The sequence below is a fragment of the Barbus barbus genome, assembly GCF_936440315.1.
Source record: "Barbus barbus genome assembly, chromosome: 22".
NCBI lineage: Eukaryota > Metazoa > Chordata > Actinopteri > Cypriniformes > Cyprinidae > Barbus > Barbus barbus.
The window spans coordinates 30647250-30672916 of record NC_136750.1 but is presented as its reverse complement, the minus strand read 5'-3'; the positions used below and the strand labels follow the sequence as shown (position 1 = coordinate 30672916).

The following is a 25667-nucleotide window of genomic DNA, read 5'->3' as shown; positions in this document are numbered from 1 at the left end:
TAGTTTACTGAAAACCGTTTAATTGTATTAACGATCAGTCAGAGGACAGTTACTGCATGTACAGACTTCACCATCAGAACTGCTGGAAAACACACGTCAGAGATGCGTGCTAGTTTCACATTAGTTACCAAAGCATGTTCACGTTTATGTACATAGTGCAAAAGACACGCCGATGAAGATCACTCCAAACACAGAGAGAGAGACGGATCTGTTATCACCGCACCCGATGCTGCTACAGAAGCTTATTGCACCGAGATCCTGCTGGTGCACAGTTTACACCAGCACCGGATCCACTAGCCATAAACACAGACGATTACCAGCATTAATCAACATCATCGTTAGAACATCATAAATCCTTCATGTGGAGATGAACGTGGCTTCACCTCTCAAGCGCTCCACTACAGACGGAGGAGAAAGAGCAGAGTAAACCTGGTTAGAGACGAACACACACAGACAGGAGCAAGGAAACCACAGATACGTCAGTACCAGGAGAAACGAGTCCAGCCGGAGACACACGTGGGATAAAACGCCCTCCGAGTCCATTCGAGCGCCATAAATAGAACCGAAGACGACGGAGTATTAGAAACATGTTATTTACACAGGGTTGGTTCATTTGTTCACGTCATTAGTTTGCACACATCAAGACGTCTGCTGCTTCTTTATTAATGCTTCGCGTTCTCTTTTCCTGGTTAAGAGCCATGGAGAGAACCGCAGAAGATCAGACATGTGTGGAGGAATGAATGAACTCTTGTTTCCTTCATTGATTTGAAGAAATAATTCACCCAAACGGAGCATCATTAACTCACTTTAAACACGTGTGACTCTTATTTCTTCAGTGGAACACGGATGAGATGTTCAGAAGAACGCTCGTTTTTAAGGGAAAAGCACAAAAACACTGTAAAGCATCATGATAGTGATTCATTTGACTCAGTGATTCAGCTCATAAATATCATGCTTTAAAGGAATAGTTCACCCAAAAATGATAATTCTGTCATCAATAATGTCGTTCAAACCTGACTTTATTTATTTAGTAGAGCACAAAATAATCTATTTTGAGAAGTCTCAGGGTGTTTTTGTCCTTTTGATGGAAGTCAAAGTTGGTTGTCACCCAAAGATCTTTAAAATATATTTGTTTATGACATGAGGGTGAGTAAATGATGATTTGGTGGTGAACCAACCCCTTTAGGACCTCAAGTCCAGTTACACAACCAAACCAGTGGTGTGTTAGATGTCAATCACTTTGTGAATGAGTGATTAAAGTATGAAAGTCTGAAATGAGTTTTTCACCCTAAGCATATGGACGACTGTTATGATGCTTTACGGTGCTTCGGGGTCATTTCTAGAGCGTCGTGATGCTGAAGAGCGGCCCGAGCGTCATCTGAAGACAGAGTCAGGCAAAGGGCTGGGAAAATAAATCGATGCATCGCGAATGGAGAAATGATTCAGCATCGATTCTGAGATTTTCCGAATGCATGGCGATTCTTTCTGGAGTGGATTCTGAGCTTAGTTTGAACAGCAGATGGCGCTGCATGCTTCAGAAACAGCCGTACTCTGCTCGTTTCCAAATCCTCTCTCGAACCTAAAATAATCATCGTAAAATTTGAAAAGGTTGAAGTGAATTACAAGGGTGTTTACAGTGGGCTGTTTACGTTAATCTCACGTCATAAAATCATTCTGAGCCGAGGTGAGATTACAGACTCAGCTGAACACACAAGTGCTCTTCAGCGCTCTTCTTCATCAGCATTTGAGTGTGCGGATAAAAACTAGAGTAGAGCACCATCTGCTGTTAAAATCTAAGCTCAGAATCGATTCCAGAGAGATTCGTGATGCATTCGGAAGATCTCAGAGTCGATTCTGCATTGATTTATCGTCGCAGCCCTAGTCAGGCGTGTCGAGAGCGAGCAGATATGAGTGAGAGTTATTCACAGAGAGCGTGTGTGAGCGGTTGGTCTGTCCGTTATTGATTCCTGAGTCAGTGTTTGTGTTTGTGGAAAGTGCGACCTCTCATCCCGCGCGCGAATCCGCCGTGTCTTTGTCGTCGGCCGCCGGTTCGGCGAGATCAGAGGAGTCGAGCTCCTCTTCGTCGCTCTGCCGCTCTTCCTCGTCTTCATCATCCTCGTCACTGCTCTGTCTGCGCAGCTGCAGGTTCTCCAGGGTTTTGGAGACCCAGGACTCGATCCTGGAGCTGAGCGGCGGCACCTGCACAGCGATGGGCTCGGGTGTGTAGTCCTCCTCCTCTTCCTCTTCCTCTTCGTCCTCCTCCTCCAGCATGCCGGGCACCAGTGTGCTGGTGGTGCTGGTGATGGAGGAGTTGAGCCGGTCTCTGCAGCTGCCGTCCAGGGAGCCGGTCTCTGTGCTCTGCTGGGATGCCCACTCCAGCCGGTCATCCGTGCGGGATGATTCTTCTCTCTCTGGAGCGCGAGTGAGCGTCGGCTGTGGAGGCGGTGAGCTGACCTCACGCTGCTCTTTGCTGGTCGCTCTGCTGACGGGTTTGGTCTCCAGCGGCTCTGGAGCATCTGCGCTCTCCACCATCGTCCTCCAGTTGGTCTCTGCAGGGAGAGGATTCAGAGTCAGTCAGATGTTAGGGTTGTGCCACTGTACATTAAAATGCCTGTTTTGGAGAATATCCTAGTGAAGACAGTTGGTTAGGCATACGTCTTAACGCAAACAGTATATTATCAGTATCAGTATATTAAATCTGTGCTTTCGTTCTTAAAGTGAAAGCAAACTAATAATAAATCTAATGCTGTCAAAGAAAAATACAAGTGCTCACTGCTCCTGACTAAATAAACTTTGTAACATCATAAATGATTAATCTATATTTAATTTATACAGTGAAGACTATGCAGTTATTTTACATTTGATTATTACATTTCTGTAGCGTACCTGAAAATGTATTTTAGCTGAAAAACCTGAAAAGCACTGTTTATTGAACTTGTGTCTTTGTTCTATTGTATTTATTTTCTGCTATTGCTTGTAATTATCTGTAGAAAAGTTTTTAGCACTGAGCCCATAGTAGCAGCCGGAATTGTTTTTACGATTGTTTATTTTCTTTATTATTTAAAAAAAAAAAATTATAGGCCCATTTTTTTTTTGTGAATGTCCCAATTGAGGTACAGGATGTGAAAATTTCAGATAAATGTTCATGTTATATATTTTGGTTGCATTTGTGAGGTAATGAAAATGTAGATGGTTACATTTACATTTATTCATTTAGCTGACGCTTTTATCCAAAGCGACTTACAATTGCTATATATGTCAGAGGTCGCACGCCTCTGGAGCAACTAGGGGTTAAGTGTCTTGCTCAGGGACACATTGGTGTCTCACAGTGGATTCGAACCCAGGTCTCTCACACCAAAGGCATGTGTCTTATCCACTGCGCCATCACCACCCCGGTTAAAATAGGTACATAATAGCATAATAGATATATCGATATACTCCTGTATCGAATCGAATAATTTTTTGAGGTATCGGCAAATATCGTATCGCTGGGTATGAGAATCGATATCGTATCGTGACGAACCAAATGTGGATCCAGAAAGTGTTAAAGGACTGTGCAAGCTTTGGGATACTGATGGAAGCCATCTACTGCATCTTTGCTTTGATAATATTACTGAATATGATCCAGATGTAGTATTTGATAAAAATGGGATTTTCTCAGCTTTTTGCTCAAAATGTTGCTTTTTTATGAAACCTACCTACATTCAAGTGTTGATTAAAAAAAACAATGCTTGAAGCTAGAATAAAACTGATTGTTTTGTTTGAAAGTAGAGGGTCTGATCTTTATTTGGATGTATTGCATGTTCAGATATTCATACAACAAAATATTCAAGGGCCATGAAATTTAAGTGAAAATCAGCAAAACCGCTGGCGGGGAAAGAGTTATTGGAAAAGTGGTTATTTTTAGAGATGCACCGAATGTTCAGCAACCGAAATTATTCGTCCGAAAATAGCAAAAATAAGCGAGAAGAATAAGCCGAAACAATGACGTGACGCAATCAAATAGAGGCACTAATGCAGCAAACATGTCTGCAGTGTAGAAGCATTTAAAAGAAGCATTGTCTGAGAAAGACGCAAAAATTATTAGGCAAGGCAAAGCAAGATACCTTGACCTTGAGGTCCATTTAAAAGCAGCAACCTGGATAAATAAGAAATTGAATAATCAAAAAAAAATTTTTTAAAAACGGACAGTCTTCACTATATGAATTAAATTTGCATTCATTTTCAATAACTTTTCATAGCTTTAATGAATCAAAAGCAGTGAGTGATTTTCTATTTTTGTTTGTCATTTGATTAACATTAGCGACACAAAGAGGAGCAGGTTTATTAGGCTGAGATGCACAGATGTAATATAGTGACATCCAATTTTCTTCCAACTGTTTATGTTCATTTAAGAATAAATCAACTGTTTATGTGAACCCTGTGTTTTTGTCTCACATTTGAAGTTTGCATCATTACTGTTGTTATTTTCCTGTTTATTACTCTGATGCTGCTTTAAAATCATCTGTATTGTATAAAGCGCTATAGAAACAAATGTGACTGCTAGATTTTTGTCATAACCTTGTGTGTATTTGACAGTTCAAGTGCAATAATTTGTGAAAGCGATCTCGGTTCGTTACTCACTCGGTATAACAGTCAGCCTTCTGGAAGTTTAAACTGGAAAGGCGTTAAAAGTGTGTCTTACCGTATTCCTTCTCGTTGACCTCTGAGATGGGCTCGGAGATGACGCTGCAGAAGGAGATGGCGCTGGCGGCGGATGGGTTTCTGGAGTGGCCCATGTGGTGCGGGACCTTCTTGACGTTCTTCAGCGCCTCCTCGGCCTGCTCCTGCTCCAGAGCGTTCACCATGTCCTTATACGCCCTCCGTGCCTCCTCCGTCAGAGACACCAGCTTATTGAACAGAGTCTGAACACACACACACACAGGGATATAGTCATGCACCTGGCAGATGCTTTTATCCTTACATTGCATTTCAGGTATATGCTTCATCAGTTCATGCGTTCCCTAGGAACTGAGTGAGCATGCGCGTGTGTGTGTGTGTGTACCTCTGCTCCAGAGTAGTTGAATATTCCCACGACGCTCACCGGCACCAGTTTATTTACACAGCGGCCCAGAGCTTTTCGACCCAGAGCGAACACAAATGGGATTTCCTGCTCCCTTGCCATGGCAATGACGTTATAAAGGGCCTCATCCAGACCTCCTGCACACACACACACACAGATCACAAAACATAAAACCCAGAAAGCTGCCACCTGTTTCTACAGGTGTAGACACAGCTGATTCAATCTTTGACTCTCGGTCTGACCTTTGGCCTGGATCTTCTCACAGTTGGGCGAGATGATGACACACTTGATCTTGTGCAGTTTCATGTGTTTGGTGACCTCTCGCAGCCCCATGACCAGCCGCCGCTTGGCTTTGGCTTTGCTGGGCTCCTTCTGATAAACCCGCTCTTGAAAGCGAACCAGCTCCTGCAGGAGCAGCGTCACGCTCTCGTCGATCTCCTTACTCAACACCTGATTACAGTACCTGACACACACACAGAGAGAGAGAGAGTGCTTTAAATGTCATGATGCATCAAACCGACTGATAATCTCAGAGTGATCCTGATGATCAACATCTGTGTGTTAAGGCTATTTCACAACTGACACATTGAAACATGAAACTAATTAAAGAACTTACATGATAGACATTAACTACAACAAAAACATTCAAATAAACGTCTTCTGCCTTTTATTTCATATAAAGGAGCCCGGTTTCTGCCACTGAATAAAGAATAAAAAAAAGGTAATTGCAACATTATATAAAAATGGCAAGATATTTTTTATTTAGTGGTAGAAACTATTTTCCACAGGTATTTGATGCATAAAAATGCAAAAGATGATGTGAAAGACTATCTGCAGAGATTTCAAAAATCTAATTTAAGACTTCATGACCTTTACAAGAACTGCCCAAATAACACAAATACTGTATGTGTGTTTCCATACAAAACAAACCCATACAAACCCATATAAGTTATATGTGCAAGTTAAGTGTGTATTTCGAATGAAATGTTCTTAGTCTTTCCTTATTGTGAGGGGCGGCCCAGAGAAAAGATATGAGAATTTATGTTTAAATAAATGCCGCAGTTTAATGTGTAACCAAATTACCAACAATAACCAGACAAAAAGATTAACCATAATGTGACTTCTTAACTTATTAACAAGCCCAAAATACACTAGGACTCTTTTTTTAAAATGCTTTATAAATGTCTATGCTTTGCTACCTACAGCTGCACATTCATAGAGATGAGACAGCAATCACTGCTAACTAACACACACTAACATCTGGATCAGAGTGATGAACTGAACACTGCTGAATTCAGCTGGTCACACACACAGACACACACCACAAACCTTTGTTTTTGTGAATTGTGGGACTCTCCATAGGTGTAATGGTTTTTGTTCTGTACAAACTGTATTTTGTATCGTCCTACACCTAAACCTACCCCTTACAGAAAACTTTCTGCATTTTTACTTTCTCAAAAAAACTCACTCTGTATGATTTATAAGCCTTTTGAAAATTGGGGACATGGGAAATGTCCTCATAAATCACCTTCTCCTTGTAATAGCTGTCATACCCATGTCATTATACAAATTTGTGTCCTCATATCATATGTTACACACACACACAAAGACACACACACACACACACAAAGACACACACACACACACACACTGTACTGAACAGCACAGCGGCTTTGCTGTTCCAAACCTACTCTCAGCCTGCAGAAGCAGCAGCACAAAGGCTGATCTGAGATCTGAGAGGAAGAGAGCGTGGGCCGTATCAGGCAGGAATCTGCACTGCTGTGACCTCAGTGACCTCTGACCCCTGAGTGTGTGTGTACTCACTCTCTGAACCTGCGGCTGTGGATCTTGGTGATGGCGGACGCAGCCATGGGGCTCCCGATGCCAGAGCTGGCCGGCGAGCCCTGTGACACGGGCGTAATGCTGTACGGAGAGTTCTGACTGGCTGGAGACAGAGACGCATCACTGGGCATGCTCAGACCATTCTCTGCAACACACACACACACACAAACACATACACAGGAGACCGATGAAGGGTACATTTTTTATATTAAGATTCATCATGCATCATCTGAAAGCTGAATAAATAATCTTTCCATTGATGTATGGTTTGTTATGATAGGACAATATTTGTCTGAGATACAACTATTTAAAAATCTGGAATCTGAGGGTGCAAAAAAAAATCTAAATATTGAGAAAATCGTGTGTGTGTGTGTGTCTGTGTGTGTGTGTGTGTGTGTGTTTGTACCATCCTGCTCCTGTGTGAGCGGGTCGGTGAAGCTCAGAGCGTCTCTCTGCTCATCGGCTCCAGATACGCTCTGATCAGCAGAACTCTTGCCCTTCTTCACCTCACGCTCCTGCAGAATGATCTACACACAGAGAGGGAGGGAGGGAGGGGTTAACGCTATGTGATGTCATATCCTGTCATGCTCAGTGCTGTGTGTGTTTTTTGGAGCACCTTCTTCATAGCGGTGGTCTTCTTGACTTTGGGAATTTCTCTCTCTTTCCCTCTCTTGACGCGCGGTGCGCTGGAGTCCAGGATGTTGTGAGGGGGGGTGTATGTGTTTTTGAGTCCCGTCACTCGACTGCCACTGCCGCCATCTTTACTGTGCAGAGCGCCCACTGTCCCGACTGACAACAGCACAGGTGTTAGGTGTTATTTTTATATTTTAAATAAACAGTTAGCACAAAAATGCTACTTTGTTTCTTCATCAGATTTGGAGAAATGTAGCATTGCATCACTGTGAACGGGTACGAATACGAAAGTCCAAACAGCTGATAAAAACATCACAATAATCCCCAAGTAATCCACAACGCTACAGAGCTCTGAGCACCAGAACGACCAGACACAGGAACAGTTTCTTCCCTCAGGCAATCCATCTCATGAACACTCAACAATAAACGTGGAACACACAGCTATAATACACTATCCATTCACCACACTTACTTATTTTTATTTTCTCATTTCTAATTTGCACATACTTGACCTGTACATCCATAGTTGTCTATATTATATATTGTGTTTTTGCTGCTTTGTACATTGCTTATTTGGATATTTGTATATTATTCTTTTATTATCTGTGTCCTGTCCTGTTGCTGTCTCTCTGTTGCACTCTGGAGCTTCTATCACTACAACAAATTCCTTGTATGTGTAAATATACTTGGCCAATAAAGCTCATTCTGATTCTGATTCTACTAATGCTGGATTTGTTTCAGCTTTTGTGTTCTCCAGATGTTAACTGATGGACTGGAGTGGTGTGGATTATTGTGATGTTTTTATCAGCTGTTTGGACTCTCATTCTGACGGCACCCATTCACTGCAGAGCATCCATTGCTGAGCAACATTTCTCCAAATCTGATGAAGAAACAAACTCATCCTAATCTTGGATGAACTGAGGGTGAGCACGCTTTCAGAAAGTGTTCATTTTTGGCCGAGCTATTCCTTTGATGTTTGTTAGGAAGATTTTAGTAATTTTTTGTGTTTTGGTCTTTTTTCCACATATGACAGTGGTGTGAGTATGTGTACCTGTGTAAGACAGTGGTTTGGTGTTGTTGAGTTGTCGTGCTCTCATGGCCTGTTGTTGTTTCTCCAGCGCCGCCAGCATGTCGCCCAGATCCAACTGCACCGGTGTCCTGCTCTTCTTACCTGCTGCTTTAGACAGAGCCTCCTACACACACACACACACTGAGTTCTCCAACCACAACAAATCTGATGATCAGGACAGACTGAGTGTGTGTGTTTGTACCTGTAGTTTCTTCTGCTCCATGCTGATCTCATTGTACTCCTGCGCTGTGGCGAGAGCGGCAGCGAGCGCCTTCTTCCTCTGACTCTTGGCTCTCTTGGGCACAGAGCTGGTGATGGGGATGGGCGTCTGCACAATACTTATGGGAGAATTTTCCGTAAGGTTATCCAGCTGCGCACACACACACACACGCACACACACACAGAGAGAGAGAGAGAGAGAGAGGATTATAGTAGGGATGCATGATATTAGATTTTGCCGATATGCCGATATGTTTCAAATAATTTTGACCGATAGTCGATGCCGATACCGATATATACATTTCCCTTTGTTCTGAAACAACATCAAGTCTCCTTGCAGAAATTATAAACTGCAAATTTATTTGGGTTAGTTTTAAGCAAAAACGTATTTGTTAGATCTAATAAACATTATTAAAGTTATTTTTTTAATGAGAGTACATTGAAAGTCTTGAAAATAACTATAATAAAATCTATCTCTGCAGGGTTTTTTGATTTATTTTTTTCTGACAGCTGAAACCTTAACATTTTATTTGTGGATTTAACATTAATAGATGGTCTAAAGCAAAAGAGCTGTAAAAATTCTAAAAATCTTTTAGAACTCCTTGTATTTAAAGCTGCAGTCCGTAAGTTTTTTGTGTTCAAAATGTATATAATAAGTGAGTACACCATGAATCTATTTTCCAAAACGTGTTTTGGCTTGTCCTGAATCACTACTGTACACCTATAAGTGTTTATATTCTGACTATTTTAGACTGGTTTGGGTAGGTACTGCTGCAGAGTAGCCCGGTAACTGTGTGATTCGTCATAGACTTAAACAAAGAGAAGTAGCTTCAGCTACAATGTTCTTCTGCAAGACGCATGCAGTTCTGTTTATTAACCGCTAGAGCGCCAAAAGTTACACACTGCAGCTTTAAGTTTTCATTATCAATTTGAAAAAAAATTATAATAATTACATATTAATAAATCTTTATATATAAAATTATTTCATTTACAAGTGTTTGTGATTTTTATTCATGTTAGCTATAGCTTCTGGCATTTAAATCAAAACAGACTGGTGATTTTAAGACATTGATACTGCTTTATTTATCTTGAAGCTGCACTCCAAAACTTTAAGAACGGAAATTTTTGAGCAAGTACATAACCAGCCAGAGTTCAAAACTATCTCTTACCTTATCCCGATTCACAACGGTTAGCTTATAATAATGTTTTCTAATTTGAGCGGTACTGGTAGGTTTTTTGTGGGAAATTCGAGCATGGCACTGCGTCATAACGTCATGTCTGTAAACATGAAGTTGAACAAGTTTCAGTGTTTTTTTGAGCTCAGATTTCCTCTTTGCTTCTGTCAAACTCTCACCAGGTTCTTGGGCAGTTTGGGCTGAACCGGTTCTGGTTTATTCCGCTGAACAGCGCCACCGGTGGCCAGATCAGGAAACTCGTCCTCATCCTGAACAACAGACAGACAATCAGCAATAAATACAGGGAATACTGTCCTGCCTTCTGTATGTCTGTGTGTGTGTGTGTGTGTGTGTGTGTGTGTGTGTGTGAGTGAGTGTCTGTGTGTGTTAGTGTAAGAGTGTGTGTGTGTGTGTGTGTGAGTGAGTGAGTGTGTGTTAGTGTAAGAGTGAGTGTGTGTGTGTGTGTGTGTGTGTGAGTGAGTCTGTGTGTGTTAGTGTAAGAGTGTGTGTGTGTGTGTGTGTGTGTGCGTGAGTGAGTGTCTGTGTGTGTTAGTGTAAGAGTGTGTGTGTGTGTGTGTGTGTGTGTGTGCGAGTGTGTGTGTGTACCTGAAAGTACAGTGGCTCAGGTGTGAGGTGTGTGTTGGGCGTCTCTGAAGGAGTCGATCTCTGTCCTCCTGCACAACCTCCAAAGCTCATCTGGAAGTCCTGGGGGTCAGATGATGTGGAATAAAACCCTATTCGGACAGGACTAGTTTTCTAAACTACGCTTGAGTTTCGATTCTTATCAACTGATGTCTGTGATTTTCATGGGAGGGTCAGTTCTGTACATCTGGGCGTTGCAGAGATCCCACGTTCTGTATGCGTGCATTGCGTATAGTCAATCGGATTGATAGTATAACCACAGTTTCACTACAAATACCATGGTTAATGTGTGATTTTCTTTAGTTTAACTTTTTTTTTTATATATATATTTGTAGTAAAACCATGTTTAATTTTCATAAAGGTAAATGTAATTAAAACATTATGTACCAGTAATTGAGTGCAGAAATGCACGAGTAATCTTACCAGACACTGGTATTACAGTAGCCAGTCTTGACATAACTTGATTTGGCTCGCTTTTATTATTGTTATTTTTTTAATGCTTTGTTGGGAGGCAAATATATAAAAAATGCATGCAGTAAGAGCGTCTACGGTAGTTCACATTGGCCAAAACACAGGGAAACGCGTTGTGGAAAAAATATCGTCTGCAACCACAGACATTCGCATTCGGATGGGATTAGTTTTCTCAGATGATCACTGAGTTTGCCGAAAAACAGTAGGTAGTTTGCTCTCAAAATTAATTCAGACAGGATTAAAATTGCAAAGTACGTCTGTGAAACACATGTTTCTCTAACAAACCCCTGTAAAACTAGTCCCGGCCGAATAGGGCTTAAGTCTCACGTGTCAGAGCAGCATGTCATGTGACGTGTGACGCTCGAGTGTTACCTGTGTGTAGTTCCTCTGCTCAGATGTTCTGCCTCTGTGATACGCTGTGTTCCTGTCTGCCCACGGCTTCTGGACGGTCTGTGAGGCTACATTCCCCCAGCTAACAGCTGCAAACACACACACACACACGTTAAAGGCGTGTCTAGGAACCATAACTATGAGAACCATAACGATAACTACAACATTAACCATAGCATCAATGATAATTATAAGAATATAATATAACTGAAAAGATAACTATTACCATAACTAGAATGATAACTATGATGCCAGATATAACGATAACTGTAGCTACGATGATAACTATAACAAAAATTATAGCAATAACTATAATGATAACAATAATTAACAATAACTGTAACTATGATAACTTCGATGACAACTAACGATAAGTATTATGATTAAATAATGATAACTATAGCATTAATTATAATGACACTGGCTGATAGCTATAACAACTATGAAGTCAACTATAATGATAACAATAACGACAATTCTAAATGAAATTAACTGACGATTATGATGATGTCAATATCAATGATGACAACTAGAACAACAATGACAACTATAACGATAACTATAAATATATTTATGACAACTACGATAAAAAAGTAACAAGATAACTATGACGATAATTATAACGATAACTAAAATGTTAAGTAAACAATAACAACAGATGATATTGTTCTATTTATAATAAGCTGCTTTAAATGCTCGAGCTCTTTAAATTCATATGGATTCTGATTGGCTGTTAATGTTTTTATGGTTCATCAGCCAAAAAATGTAAAATGTTCTGAAAGTGATTCCAACAATACCATTCCTCTGTTGTTATCGTTTCAGTGGTGTTGTGGACTCTATTCTCTTAGAGGGATTATTAAAACTTTATAGTTGCAGCTATAGTTTTTGGTGTACATTTGTTCTTGTTGTGGTCACTCACAAGAGTTCAGATGGAAGTGAAGGATCTTACCTGTCATGACGCCAGCATCAACAGCCTGCAAACACACACACACACACACACACACACACAGATACACACAGACACACACACAGAGAGAATACTGCGCAGATCAGGGGCATGCTCCACACAGAATTTCTTTTAAAGATATTTGTTGCTAATTTGTAGTTACTTTGAGGCATTTAAAAAATATATTGTTTATTACTTTTTTTTTTATTCTTATATGTCCAAAATTGTAATTTTTCACACACACACACAAATGTAACATGTTGCAACATTTGACAAAAATTAAGATTTAATATATTTGGTCAAAATTTATGTTATAAAAGATGAATCGAAATCGAGGTTTTGTTTTTTTGTTTTTTTTTTCCCGAACCAGTCCAACAAATCTTTTCAGTTTCCCAAAGCAAAAACACGGGCCATCCAATAAGATTTGAGCATTGCATCATGTGACCAGAGCAACTGCTGTTACCCAAAAGGTCGATGCATTTGAGCACGAGTGTAAAAACACCGAAGCAACCAACATACAAGGAATATGGATGTCGAGATGTTGTTGTCTTCCGTGTCTGAACATAAAGGTATATTCATATGATATATTTTCTGTATGTTTTTATGCAGCTCATGGCATTTTTATAACAATAAAGGATGTTTATGACAAATGACAAGCAGGTAGTGTTCAGTCCATTATAAAACATACAAAGAGTGCATGTCTGCCTATTATAGAATCAAAATCCACAATCAGAAGTTATTACAAGCACTCGATGATGGTTTAAAGTGGGGTTTGAGCAAAAATATTGGTTACATACATTTTGAAATGTAGCTTGATGCTAATTGTACCTCTAATTATATTTTCTTGTAAGCATTATGGATAGTTTCAGATGAAGAACCAAAAGTTATTTATCTTAATTTAATGCTGTATATTAAGCAGTGGACGATGTAAAAGCCATATACGAGATACACAGGCTACATGAGGAAAAATGCATTGCTGGTCGACGCCACCTAGCGTGCAGGCGTGAATTAGCAGAAGGCGATTAATCGTATGGCGCTCGGTGTGAAACGGCCTTCAGACCTCAAATACATAATATATTACCCTTTTTAGAGAGTTTTTGAAGTAAAGAGAAAAGAAAATACTATATACACTTACTGAAACAACTTTATTTACTCTTGTAAGATCATTATTAAGACTTATAAAAACACCTTCTCATTGGATCTAAGCAAATCTCATAGGTGAACTATTTTGATCTTAAAGGGGTCATCGGATGCGAAATGCACTTTTACATGTTTGAAGATAAATGTGTGTTGGCAGTGTGTGTACACAACCACCCTATAATGATAAAAATACACCCAGTAGTTTTATTTTTTTATCTACTAAAATCATTACCTTTCTCAAATCAATCCGCTCTTAGCTTCTTGTCTGCGTGACATCACACAGACAGGCCCCTCCCACAATTGTTTGATTGACAGTAGCATTTCAGCACAGACTGGACTGGTGTCTTACCTTAGACCCGCCCTGAGTGAGCTGTCATCAGTCAGCCATTGTTTCGACGCCGGAGCAAATGTAGACAAGCGATTGAAGTGATTTGTTGTTGGATGTAATAATGAACACAGCAGTCTGATTTACTCCCGATATCTGAGCCGCTGAAGACACATTGGATTACGATTGTTTGTGAAGGGAATGCGCCCCTGATCTACCTAAATGCGTCTATGTTCACGCAAATCATTCGTAATCCAGCTTCACCTACAGAAGAAGTAAGTGAGTATATGTTTTTTTTAATGAATCTTTGCAAATCGCCTTTCCTAACAACGTGGTAGTTAGCAAGTTTCACGATTATTGCGGCTAAAGATTACCATCTCTCAGAGAGCGGCTCAGAAGAAAGGGGCGGGGTCAGCAGAGCTCATTAGCATTTAAAGGGACATGCACCGAAACGGCTAGCTGTGAACAGAGCTGTTTTTGACAGGATAAAAAGGGTGTTTTTTACACTAACATTGAGAAATTTTAACTAAAGTATGTTATAGACTTTTCATTAAGACCCTAAAGAATCATATCAACTTTTGGAAAATGGGCATCCGATGACCCCTTTAAAAAAAGTGAGCTGTCACTGAAAGGTGAGGAGTTTTCATCTATGGAGAACAGCAACCACAATCATCCTCAGCATTGAACAGAGGAGCTGAACGTACCGCGGCGGCCGAGTGCTGATTGGTGGAGGTGTTGGCGGCTCCCTGGTTGTGTTTGGGGCTGCAGTAGCCGCTGTCGCTGTCGATGTCGGCCTCACTGGCTCCCTGTTCGCTGGACGACTCCTGCTGCGAAGTGCGTCTGCGCCGAGCTTTATTCTTCCACTGAGGACTCGCCTGATCCGACACACATCTGACGCTGCCAGACGCCTCACCGGGGAAATCTGAAAACACACGCGGAACAGAGTGTTCAGATCTCAGGGGTCACTGGTTCAGGAATAAAGCAGGAGTTCTGCAGTGTTTATGAAAGTAAGTTTAAGACCAAGAAAGGAAAAAACTGAAGGTAGAATATGGCCTCTAAATATAAATGTCATGTATTAGCAACACTTCACAGTTTGAAAATACAACTTCGGTTACACTTTATTTTAAGGTGTCCTTGTTGCAGTGTAATTATACGTTTAAGTACTGATTAATATTAATTAATTACATGTACTTACTGTAGGGTTAGGATTAGGATTAGGCTTTGGGTTACTTGCATGCAACTCTGCATAATTTATTGTTATTATAATAGTAAGCACATGTAATATGTGTAACAAGGACACCTTAAAATAAAGTGCTACCAAACTTCCTGCCGATCTCCATTACTTTCAAATTCATTTTACAAAAAGTAATGTAAAGGTAATGTAAAAGTACTGTAAAAGACTTAAGTCTTGAAAAAACCCTGTAAAGGTCAAAGGTCAGCTCAGTACCTGTCTGCTGTGCCACATCCACCAGCAGTACTGTCTTGGATCTCCCATCAGGCCCGGCGGCACACACCTCCTTCTGTACCGCCACGCTCCGCATCACGGGACGCTTGGCTCTCATTGGCTGAGCCACTGGCTGCTGCGAGTGACAAACATGCGTGTTAGTTTAAACTAGTGAGCAGTACGCTCACATCTTGAGTGTGTGGGTTAAAGGGTTAGTTCACCCAAAAATGAAAATTAGCCCATGTTTTACTCACCTTCAATGCATCCTAGGTGTATATGACTTTCGTCTTTCAGACAAATCAAATCAGAGTTAAATTAAAAAATTATCCTTGCTCTTCCAAGCTTTAGAATGGCAGTGAATGGGTGTTTTTGTTCAACAGTCCAAAAGAAGTCAAATAAAGCGCATCCATCCATAATAAAGCACATGCTCATGTGAGTCTCGCGAAAACCAACGTTTGTTTACAGGAGCAAAGTTTCCTTACTTTAGCAAAGAAAAACCAGTCTCCTCTTGGCTTATATCACAATCCTCAGACATTCTTCTTTACAAATCCTCATTTTGAGTTTCAAATTCGTGACTGGTGTTTTGTTTTACTCTCTCTCCATCGGGCTTTCGCATTCATCACAATGCAAAAATGCATTGATTCGCTATACGAGGCCTTTATTCATCCCCCAGAGCCATGTGAGGCACATTTTAATATGGATGGATGCACTTTATTTGACTTCTTTTGGACTGTTGAACAAAAACACAAAGCTTGGAAGAGCAAGGACAATTTTTAATATAACTCAGATTGGATTCGTCTGAAAGAATAAAGTCACACACCTAGGATGCCTTGAGGGTGAGTAAAACATGGGCTAATTTTTGTTTTGCGGTGAACTATCCCTTTAAGGAATCGTCTCGTACCTTCTGCAGGACAGGGTTTCGTGAGACGCCTCTCCCTCTCTGCGTCTGGCTGCAGTCGGAGACGGGGTTGAGCACGCCGGCCTGCAGGGGCCCCGTGTACGTCCCCGGGAAGGGTTGGTAGAAGCCCATGACGGGAGGGCAGGGCGTGGGCATGATGGCGTGGTAGTATGTGGGGTAATCGCTGGTGACGGGGGCCTGCGGAGACGGCAGGATCGGGTACGCCAGGTACGGCCCGCCGGGGCTCGGGTTGAGCTGCTGCCAGCGGTGATCTCCGTTATACATGGGCAGCTGCCGACTGAACCAGACACACAATCACAGGTTATAAAGAAACATGTCTAAAAGCCCTCAGAGGCTTATGGAATTTTATGATACTATGCAATATTTATACAATTTTAATGAGATATTTTCTCCATTAGAATCAATATGTATTTTTTACATTTCTTTATTTTTTATTTTTTTTTTAATAAATGCAATATTTCACATTAAAATAGAGTGAAGGCATTTAAAAATCAATGTTTTTTAAGTGAGAATTGGGCCATCTGAAGGCATTAAAAAATAAAAACTTGTGTAATGTTGCGTAACTTTCTTGTATTAGCACCCTATATAGATATATACAGAGGCTTTTGGATTCCTGTTGTTTATTAGACATAATTTCTTAATTTGTTTAGGTTTTGCATTTAGATATATATCTAGACATTCTAAAAGATTAGATGAGGTGAGGCACAAGCCGCGGAGGAACCAGCTCTGCAGTCACCAACCCTAAAATTGTCTTACCAGCTAATTTCTCTGTCTCTGTGTGTGTGTGTGTGTGTGTGTGTGTGTGTGTGTGGGTGTCTATTTTGCACTCCTGATATTCTAGACAGTCACCCCTTGATTGCTGCACACTTTTTTTCTGACCAGTGGCTGATTTGTAGTTTGTACCACCAAAAGATTCACTAACTTTTCACATTTTTTCGTATTTCCCATTCATTTCCTATGTCGGTCATTTTTGACCGCGAGAAGTCAAGTGTGACTATTTGTTTTTTTGACCGTTTAACATATCCGAATCATGTCCATGAAAAAAAATGACCGAAGAGGGCCAGAGGGGGAAGTGTTTTTTTTTTTTTTGGAGCCATTTCGTTCTTCCAGTTCAAAAAGCAAAGTTGAACCAACATCATGAAAATTTACGTACAGTCAAACCAAAATTTATTCAGATACCTTCTCACATAATCACAGTTTGTTATAGTTTAGAAAACGGTAATAAAATATGAGAAGAGCTCAGAGTTAAACTGCGTCAGAACAAACTGATCTTGATGATGTCAGATAACTTTGATAGAAAGGTATGTAATGAATTGGGTTGAATAGCTGTCAGCTGTTAAATTTAAGAACACAATTAGATAAAACCAATTTAGCTCAACTAATTACCAAGCAATGCTTCATTTAGTTCAGTCTGTGGTGGAAAAACATCGCATTAGCAATTAAAGAAAAACACTTCAGCAAAACATGCTCAGATCAAAGTGTCTGAATACTTTTTGATCCCAGATTTGTATCAATTTTACTGGTAGTCCACTGTATGAAGAATGTTTTTAGTATAATATTTAATATATTATATATTATGTTTAATAATATAGAATATATAAACAATATAATAATATTAAAAAAAACTGTAGTTACATGTATTGTGTTAGGCTAACAGACTTGTTATAGCACTTTCTTATTATTTCTCTTTTGTTGGTTTTGATGTCTTTTGTCCTCATTTGTAAGTCGCTTTGGATAAAAGTGTCTGCTAAATGACTAAATGTAGATGTAATATATTTTTGGGGTGGAACTAGGGCTAGGGGATTTCTCAGATTTTATCAATTAATTTGAATTTAATGTTCATGATTTTATTTTTTATAAATTGTCATTTTTATTATAATATTTATTATTCAATTTATATAAAATAAATTGTTGTATTTTTTATAAATTATGATTTTGAATAGAAATATTACCAAACGTTAGAATTAGACACGTTGACAATATGCCAATGATAACAGTAAAGAGAAAAGAATGATCCAACCGCTCACGTGTGACGCGCTCATATCGCTAGCTGCTGTTCACACAGAATGCGGTTTTGTGTTGATAAAGATGCGACGCAGGCAGTGGAGGAGGAAAAACGTGCAAGAAGATGGGAGTGAACTTATTTTAACTTGAGCGATTCATTTTTATAAAGCCGTTTCATGCATGAAACATGAGCGCAACAGTCAAACGCGTCCACGTTTACATAGAAAAACAGTGAAAAAGCAGCGCAATCAAATAAAAAAACCTGTAACTACTACTGCGTGTCTGGTATTTCATGTTTGCATCACGGTGACAGACTGAAAGCTGCTGTTGTTTTACAGAACATTTATAGTTAATAATAGTCTACTGCTCTTATACTTCAGTCATTCTGAAGTACCTTGACTTTTGAGATTTTTTTAAAGCATTTTCCTTGTATTATTTCTGAAAATATAATAATGTATAAGACAAGTTTGTACAAGATGTAGTTGGAGTTCATGCATCTTTGACTTGTTAAACATTTACATCATGTTGACAACTTTGTGTGTTCTGCACTTGGAATATAATTTTTTTTAACCCGAGGGTTACTTGAAAAAGTTACTTGAATCATGCTGTAGTAATGTTTTCAAGTTCACTAGTTTAAAACTGTAAAAATGGAGAATCAGTGAAACGTTCTGAAAAAAATTAAAATAAAAAAAAAAAAAAAACAATTTTGCCATATCGTGCAGCCCTAGGCAGGACTATGTGTTGGTCTGACCAATGGCAGACAGGGAAAGCTTTTTGAAACTATCTGTTTTTTCCATTTCCACGCTGTGTTTCAGCTGAGACACACACACACAATGAACAGGAAGGGTAAAAGCAGGATCCATTGGGAATAGAGGCAATCACACACAGATATGCAACTGTACACATGAAGGCATTTCATAGACTTTTATATCACACTAGAGACAAAGAGAAAACATTACATGATTTAATAAGATTTATTAAGGTTATTAATGCTGTGTGTGTGCAGGACAGATTTAACTACACTTGTGAAGTCCTCACTAATGTAGTTTCATATCATTTAATGTCATTAATCTGATAAACAATGAAAAACAATGGAATTCTATTAGATGGGCTTACTAATTTAGTGAAGCAAATGGGTGTGTGTGTGTGTGTGTGTGTGTGTGTGTACCTGTTGTTCTGATTCTCCTGTACGAAGGGGTAGCAGGTGATCAGGTAGGAGGGGATTTGTGTGGGCTCAGCTCCACCCTCACTGCACAGACTCATGGGTAATAATGAAGCTTCAACACCTTTCTTCTGAGGGATAAACGGTTCTACTTCAGCAGAGAGCTTCATATCCTGAAACACACACGTATGCATTTAAGCTGCATTATAGGGCTAAAAAAACCTAACACTCATTTTTTACATAAATATGACTAATATTCATATTTTATAGACTATTTCTGTAAGAAAAAAGGCTGCTGCAAGTACACTTTAAGCAAGTATTAACCAAATCAAGCAGCGCACTAAATTGTTTATTGAATGAATAATGAAATAACAGACTGTCTGTGCATAGTGTTTTAATGCTCATAAAACAAATATAATCGAAAGCTGCATAAACAATTCTATGAAAACACCACATTTTTATGCAGTTTAATGCAAAAAAAAACATCCAATTGATCATCCAATCCATGTAGTTCATGCAAAATCTAACATTATGCAACAAAAAACTCAAAAGTGACACTCCAGAAATCATCAAACTGCAAGATTTCTAAAAACAAAAAAACAAATAAATCTTCCGCTGCGCTTCTGCCACGATTTATAAGAGATAAGCAGCATAAAACACTTGATCCATTCAGGAGTGACACAGAATTGTGTTATACAGTTGTGTGGTATGAGAACATTAAGTGTTTACTATTTACAAATGTTAAAGTTCTTAAAGGGATAGTTCACCCAAAAATTACAATTGCTATCATTTACTCAACATCATGTCATTCCAAACCTGTATGACTTACTTTCTTCTGTGAAACATTAAAGAAGATATTTTGAAAAGTTCACGAAATTGTTGTTCATACAGTAGAAATCAAGGGTAACCAAAATGGTTTGGTAACATTCTACAAAAAATATTTTTTTTTCACAGAAGAAAGTACGTCATACAGGTTTGGAATGATATGAGTTTGAGGAAATGATGAAAGCATTTATTAGCAGTAAACTTCCTGTGTTCTAGGCTAGCACAAAATCAATGCTTATACAGTCAAGTGCATTTCTATGTGACAAAAATGCAGTAGGCTATTAGTTTGTTGCATTTGCTGTGAATTCAGTAATCTATCATTACTTGTTTAAGTCCTATTTGCTTTATTTACTCCTATCTGAAAGCTGAATAAATAATCTTTCCATTGATGTATGGTTTGTTAGGATAGGACAATATTTGGCTGAGATACAACTAATACAAATAACAAATAATTACGGGAATCTAAAGCGAGAACACAACCAACGTGAGCATGTGACTGCTGGTCAGGTGATGTCATCACATTCCACACATTCCAGAACATCTCAGGTGAAGCACAACAAACAAACGAAATCTCCATCATTCCCATAATTATATCATGAAGCAGGAAGAGCTAATAATTAGCTAGCAGGACACCATCACACGCTGCAATCACAAGCTGAACACATGTGTTATAAACACTTCCTCCTCACAGCATCAGCAAACTTCACACCATCTCTATAATCACAGGAAGACTGGGTTTAAAACATGATACTAGGGCTGTAACAGTGTGAACCTCTCATTCTGGGGTCATGATTCCAGCACACATTTCTGAAATGTATGGTTTTATGTTTTACCACTACTAAAATCACTAAACCAGGAGGAAAGAAAAATTCTGCAGAAATTAAGAAATTATGCAGGCATATATTACAAAATGTATTTAGGTAAATATTAAAGTAATATTTTTTTCTGCTGCATTTACTAAGTATTCTAGTTTAGTTGCTCTCTGTTAAGGCAAACTGTTTGCAAAATTTGAATTATGCACATTAATTTCCGTTCATAGCATCTAAATAATTATGCATTAATTGGGAATGAATGTAAGACGGTTTGCTTAAAGATTTCAATTGTTGATCACACATTAATGAATTCTCCAAACGCATAATATCGCTCTATAATAGGTTCCGTCTCAGCTCTACCCAGTCAGAGCCAAGATGCAATATGATAATAATGTAATGGAAAAGATATACAAGTATAATAATGATAATGACAACATCCTGATTCCTTGATGAAACACACAATGACACAAAGGCACGTCTGTTGCTGAGATCCAAAGCGCTGATCGTGTGTGTGTGTGTGTGAATGGAGTGTGTGTTATAGCATACAGCAGTAATTGTTCGTCTGTAGGTAGTGGGCGGAGCTCTGTACACTCTTCCGATTGTGACATCATACACAGATCTGCTCTCTCGTCCAATCAGATCACAGACGGTAACATCATTCCACGCAGATAATCATTTCTTTATAATCGTCTCCAAATGTAAACTCTCCAATCGGCCAGATTTAATCTGTATTAATACATAAAATTGATTCAGCTCGACATCACGAAGTGACAAATGTACGCAATCAAGACTCCAGGCTGATGAACGGATGAGAGTTCAAACTGAGCGTCAGGGATTAAAGTGAGGATGGCGGCTGTCGTTAAGATAATTAAAGAAGTAACAGGAATGGACAGATTAGAGTTTGCTAACAACACACACACACACACACACACCAAAGCGACTTGCATGAGGACAATGGAAGCAATCAAAAACAACAAAAGAGCAATGATACGCAAGCGCTATAACAAGTCTCAGTTAGATTAACACAGTACACGTAGCAAGGTTTGTTTAAATTATATAATAAATAAAAAGAAAACAGATACAACAGAAAAAGAATAGAGCAAGCTAATGTTAGAGGCCTTTTTTGCTTTTGTGAATTGTATAATAAATAAAAAGAAAACAGATATAATGCAAAAACATTAGAAAAGCTAGTGTTAGTTTTTTTTTTAAGAAAACAAGTAGTAAATGAAAGTTTTTTTTGTTTTTTTTAGGCATGATGCATTTAATTGTTTATTATATTGATTGATTCATTTACATTTTTTTAGTTAAGACAAGCTTAACTATTTTTTTACCTCATTTCTAAAAAACGTATTCATGTAATTAGAGAGAGAGAGAGAGAGAGAGAGAAGCGGTGGTCTGCTCACTGTGGGCTGAACTAATGAGAGCGAGGAGGGACGCTTTTGTCTTATCAGCATTTCTGTTTCAAGATTATGTGTAGAAAACAGAGGGTTTGTTGTGCTGAAGAATGACAGGACAAAGAGAGACAGAGAGAGAGATGGCAGGCAGAGGGACGGAGTTTGCAATCATACAGAAACAATCATTTTGGGTCAGTCCATCTCAAGTTGCTTGACCATTTTTAACGGATTGCCTCTATGCATTTTGGTGTTTTTAGGACTGAGACTCGAACCCTTCCCATAATAGACTGACCCTAAAAGCTGAATTTCATCATTACATTTGCACTTTGGTTCTAGCACAAATGTCCTTCTATATGTTCATGCAGCTTATAAAGAGACCTGTTTTAGATCAAAGAGCTCTGAATAACCTAAATGTGTTACATAATATATCAATCACCTAAAAAAATCAGGAAACCTAAAAACTTTAAAATTTTTGGACCACTTGAGGCCTGAGGAAACACCAGCAGTGTTCTTACAACACACACACACACACACACACACACACAATCAGAAATGAAAACATACATTTTCAGCATAGTTACTCCAAGTCTTCAGTGTCACATGATCACTCAGAAATCCCTCTAATATGCTAATTTGCTACCCAAGAAACATTTATTATTATTATCAATATTTAAAACAGTTAAGTACATTTCTTTCAGGATTCTTTGATGAATAGAAAGATCAGCATTTACCTGAAATAAAAAGCTTTTGTAAGATTATACACTATACTATTCAAAAGCTTGGAGTATGTTTTTTGTTTTGTTTTTACTTTTCCTATATAAATTAATAGTTTTATTTAGCAAGGATGCTTTAAATTGATCAAAAGACATTTATAATGCTACAAAAGATTTCTATTTCAGATAAATGTTATTCTTCTGAACTTTCTATTCATCAAAGAAACCTGAAAAAAAATTATACTCCGCCGTTTTCAACATCATCATAAAAAAAACTGTTTTGAGCAGCAAATCAGAATGATTTCTGAAGGATCGTGTGACTGGAGAAATGAATCACAGGAACAAATTACATTTGAAAATATATTCAAATAGAAAACAGTTATTTTAAATAGTAAAATCATTTCAAAATTCCACTGTTTTTGCAGTACTTTGGATGAAATAAATGCAGGCTTGGTGAGCAGAAGAGACTTCTTTTATAAAACTGGTAGTGTGTATACGAGAGGAGATGTGAGCAGAGAGACTAATCTGAGACGGACAGAAACATCACAGGAATGTGATCAATGCAGAAAAACCTGATGGATCACAAGTGATCAGAGCTTGCAGAAACCAGCACACACACACACACACCAAGCACATCTGACAAACAGCTGTAATCAACACAAAATAAACTAACCACACCAAATCAGCTCTTATTAATGTTTAACTGTCTGTTATTGTTTCTATTTTGTTGTGCCAATCACCCACAGATCGATAACGTTCATAAAGCAGCTGTGTCTGATCAATAATCATGTTTAGCTGTGGTATAACACGCCAGTACTATAGTACTTTGACATATACCATGGTACTGAATGATTCCCTTGTTGATGCGCGGTAATGTTTACTCTGTTCTCTGAGGTACTTTACCACAGTATTACTATGGTACTTTAATAAGTGGATTAGACTCATTGCGCTGTTTATAGCCGACTCGTTCATTAACAATCGACTAATCAGAGTAAAACTCTGTTTTGATCTAGTTTTGTTTAATTGATCATAATAAGGGCGTCGTTGTTTTGACGCGTCGCTCTCACTATCGCGTCTGCTCTGTTATACACGACTAGCACACACACATTATTCATATCACACACATTATTCATATCACACACACATGCGAGAGTTTGATTACAGAAATCACCGTTATTACTCGTTTCAGACTTTAATCCCGCGAGCGCTGCTAATGCTAAAGCTAACGTGACGCCAGCGGGTGTAAATCGCGCCAGTGCGTCGTGAAATCGCGTTACCTTCCTCTCGCCTCCGTCCATCTCGCTCGCCGACACCGGAACCGAGCCGCATGCAGCTGTCAGGACGCGGTGAGAGCGCGCATGATCCAGTGTTGCTCCGGTTCTGAGGTCCGTCACTGACTGACTGACTGACGCTCATCTGGGACGGAAGCCGCGGAGGCTCCGTGCCGACACGCGTTGCTGTTATTCCGCCGTGCTGCAGTTAGAAGTCGCGCATGCGCATTGATTCAAAGAACATTCCGCTGCTTTTTTATTTTATTTTATTTTTTTATGCCAAGGTACCTATTATGGAAGCCCGTTTCCGCCACTGAAAAATAAACAAATTAATTAATTAATTAAAAAGTTAATTGCGACTTTTTTATCTCACAATTCTGACTTTTTTGCTCACAATTGTAAGTTTACATCTCAGAATTGCATGATATAAACTCGCCAGCGCGAGTTATAAAGTCAGAATTGCGAAGAAGAAACTTGCAATTCTGTGATATTCAAACTGTTTGATTCATAAAACATCCATTGATTTAACTAGAAAAGGCAAGTTTATTTATATAGCACATTTCATACACAGTGGTAATTCAAAGTGCTTTACATAAAAGAAAGTGAAAAATAACAATCACAGCAATAAAAACAAGGAATTAAAATGATATGGAATTGATTTTAAATTAATTTAAAACAGTTAAGAGAAAATTATTAATAATAATTAAGAATTTGTTACATTTATATAGCTGGGTACTCAAAGCACTTTACATGGAAGGGGTGGTGTCTCCTCATCCACCACCAGTGTGCAGCATCCACCTGGATGATGCGACGGCAGCCATAGTGCACCAGAACACCCACCACACACCAGCTACTGGAGAGGAGACAGAGTGATGAAGCCAATCAGTGTATGGGGATGATTAGGAGGCCATGATGGTCAGAGACCAGTGGGGAAATTTGGCCAGGATGACAGGGTTACACCCCTACTCTTTTTGAAGGACATCCTGGGATTTTTAATGACCACAGAGAATCAGGACCTCGGTTTAACGTCTCATCTAAAGGACGGTGCTTTTTTACAGTATAGTGTCCCCGTTACTACACAGGGGCGTTAGGACCCACACAGACCACAGGGTGCTCGCCTACTGATGCTAACCGCACAAGGCAGCGTCGCAAGCGGTGTGAGAGAGGACGGAAGCGCGGTAAGCGTGGAGGTATACGAGCTAGGCTAAG

The 25667-nt window shown here is 39.1% G+C and overlaps 1 protein-coding gene across 1 annotated transcript; it reads right to left on the bottom strand.

The window, feature by feature from the left end:
• On the bottom strand, positions 1-24662 carry LOC306888460 (selenocysteine insertion sequence-binding protein 2-like). Its single transcript, XM_079446779.1, has 18 exons — positions 24465-24662; positions 19450-19616; positions 16260-16554; positions 15362-15494; positions 14619-14836; positions 12453-12477; positions 11486-11592; positions 10607-10705; positions 10180-10269; positions 8809-8976; positions 8589-8730; positions 7521-7693; positions 7311-7431; positions 6887-7049; positions 5305-5525; positions 5045-5199; positions 4685-4904; positions 1-2549 (listed from the first exon to the last, which is right to left on the bottom strand). The coding sequence occupies exons 1-18, from the start codon at positions 24483-24485 to the stop codon at positions 2005-2007; spliced, it is 3063 nt and encodes a 1020-aa protein (XP_079302905.1). The 5' UTR covers positions 24486-24662; the 3' UTR covers positions 1-2004.
• Positions 24663-25667: the final 1005 nt, after the last annotated feature.

What these genes read in the sequence shown, in the direction of transcription:
- LOC306888460 (XM_079446779.1), bottom strand. Translation starts at nt 24,485, where the DNA reads ATGGACGGAGGCGAGAGGAAG. An exon ending in GCTCACACAGGAGCAGGATG is followed by an intron (nt 7,050 to 7,310) that starts GTACAAACACAC and finishes TGTGTGTTGCAG; the next exon opens with AGAATGGTCTGAGCATGCCC. An exon ending in TGAGAAGATCCAGGCCAAAG is followed by an intron (nt 5,200 to 5,304) that starts GTCAGACCGAGA and finishes GTGTGTGTGCAG; the next exon opens with GAGGTCTGGATGAGGCCCTT.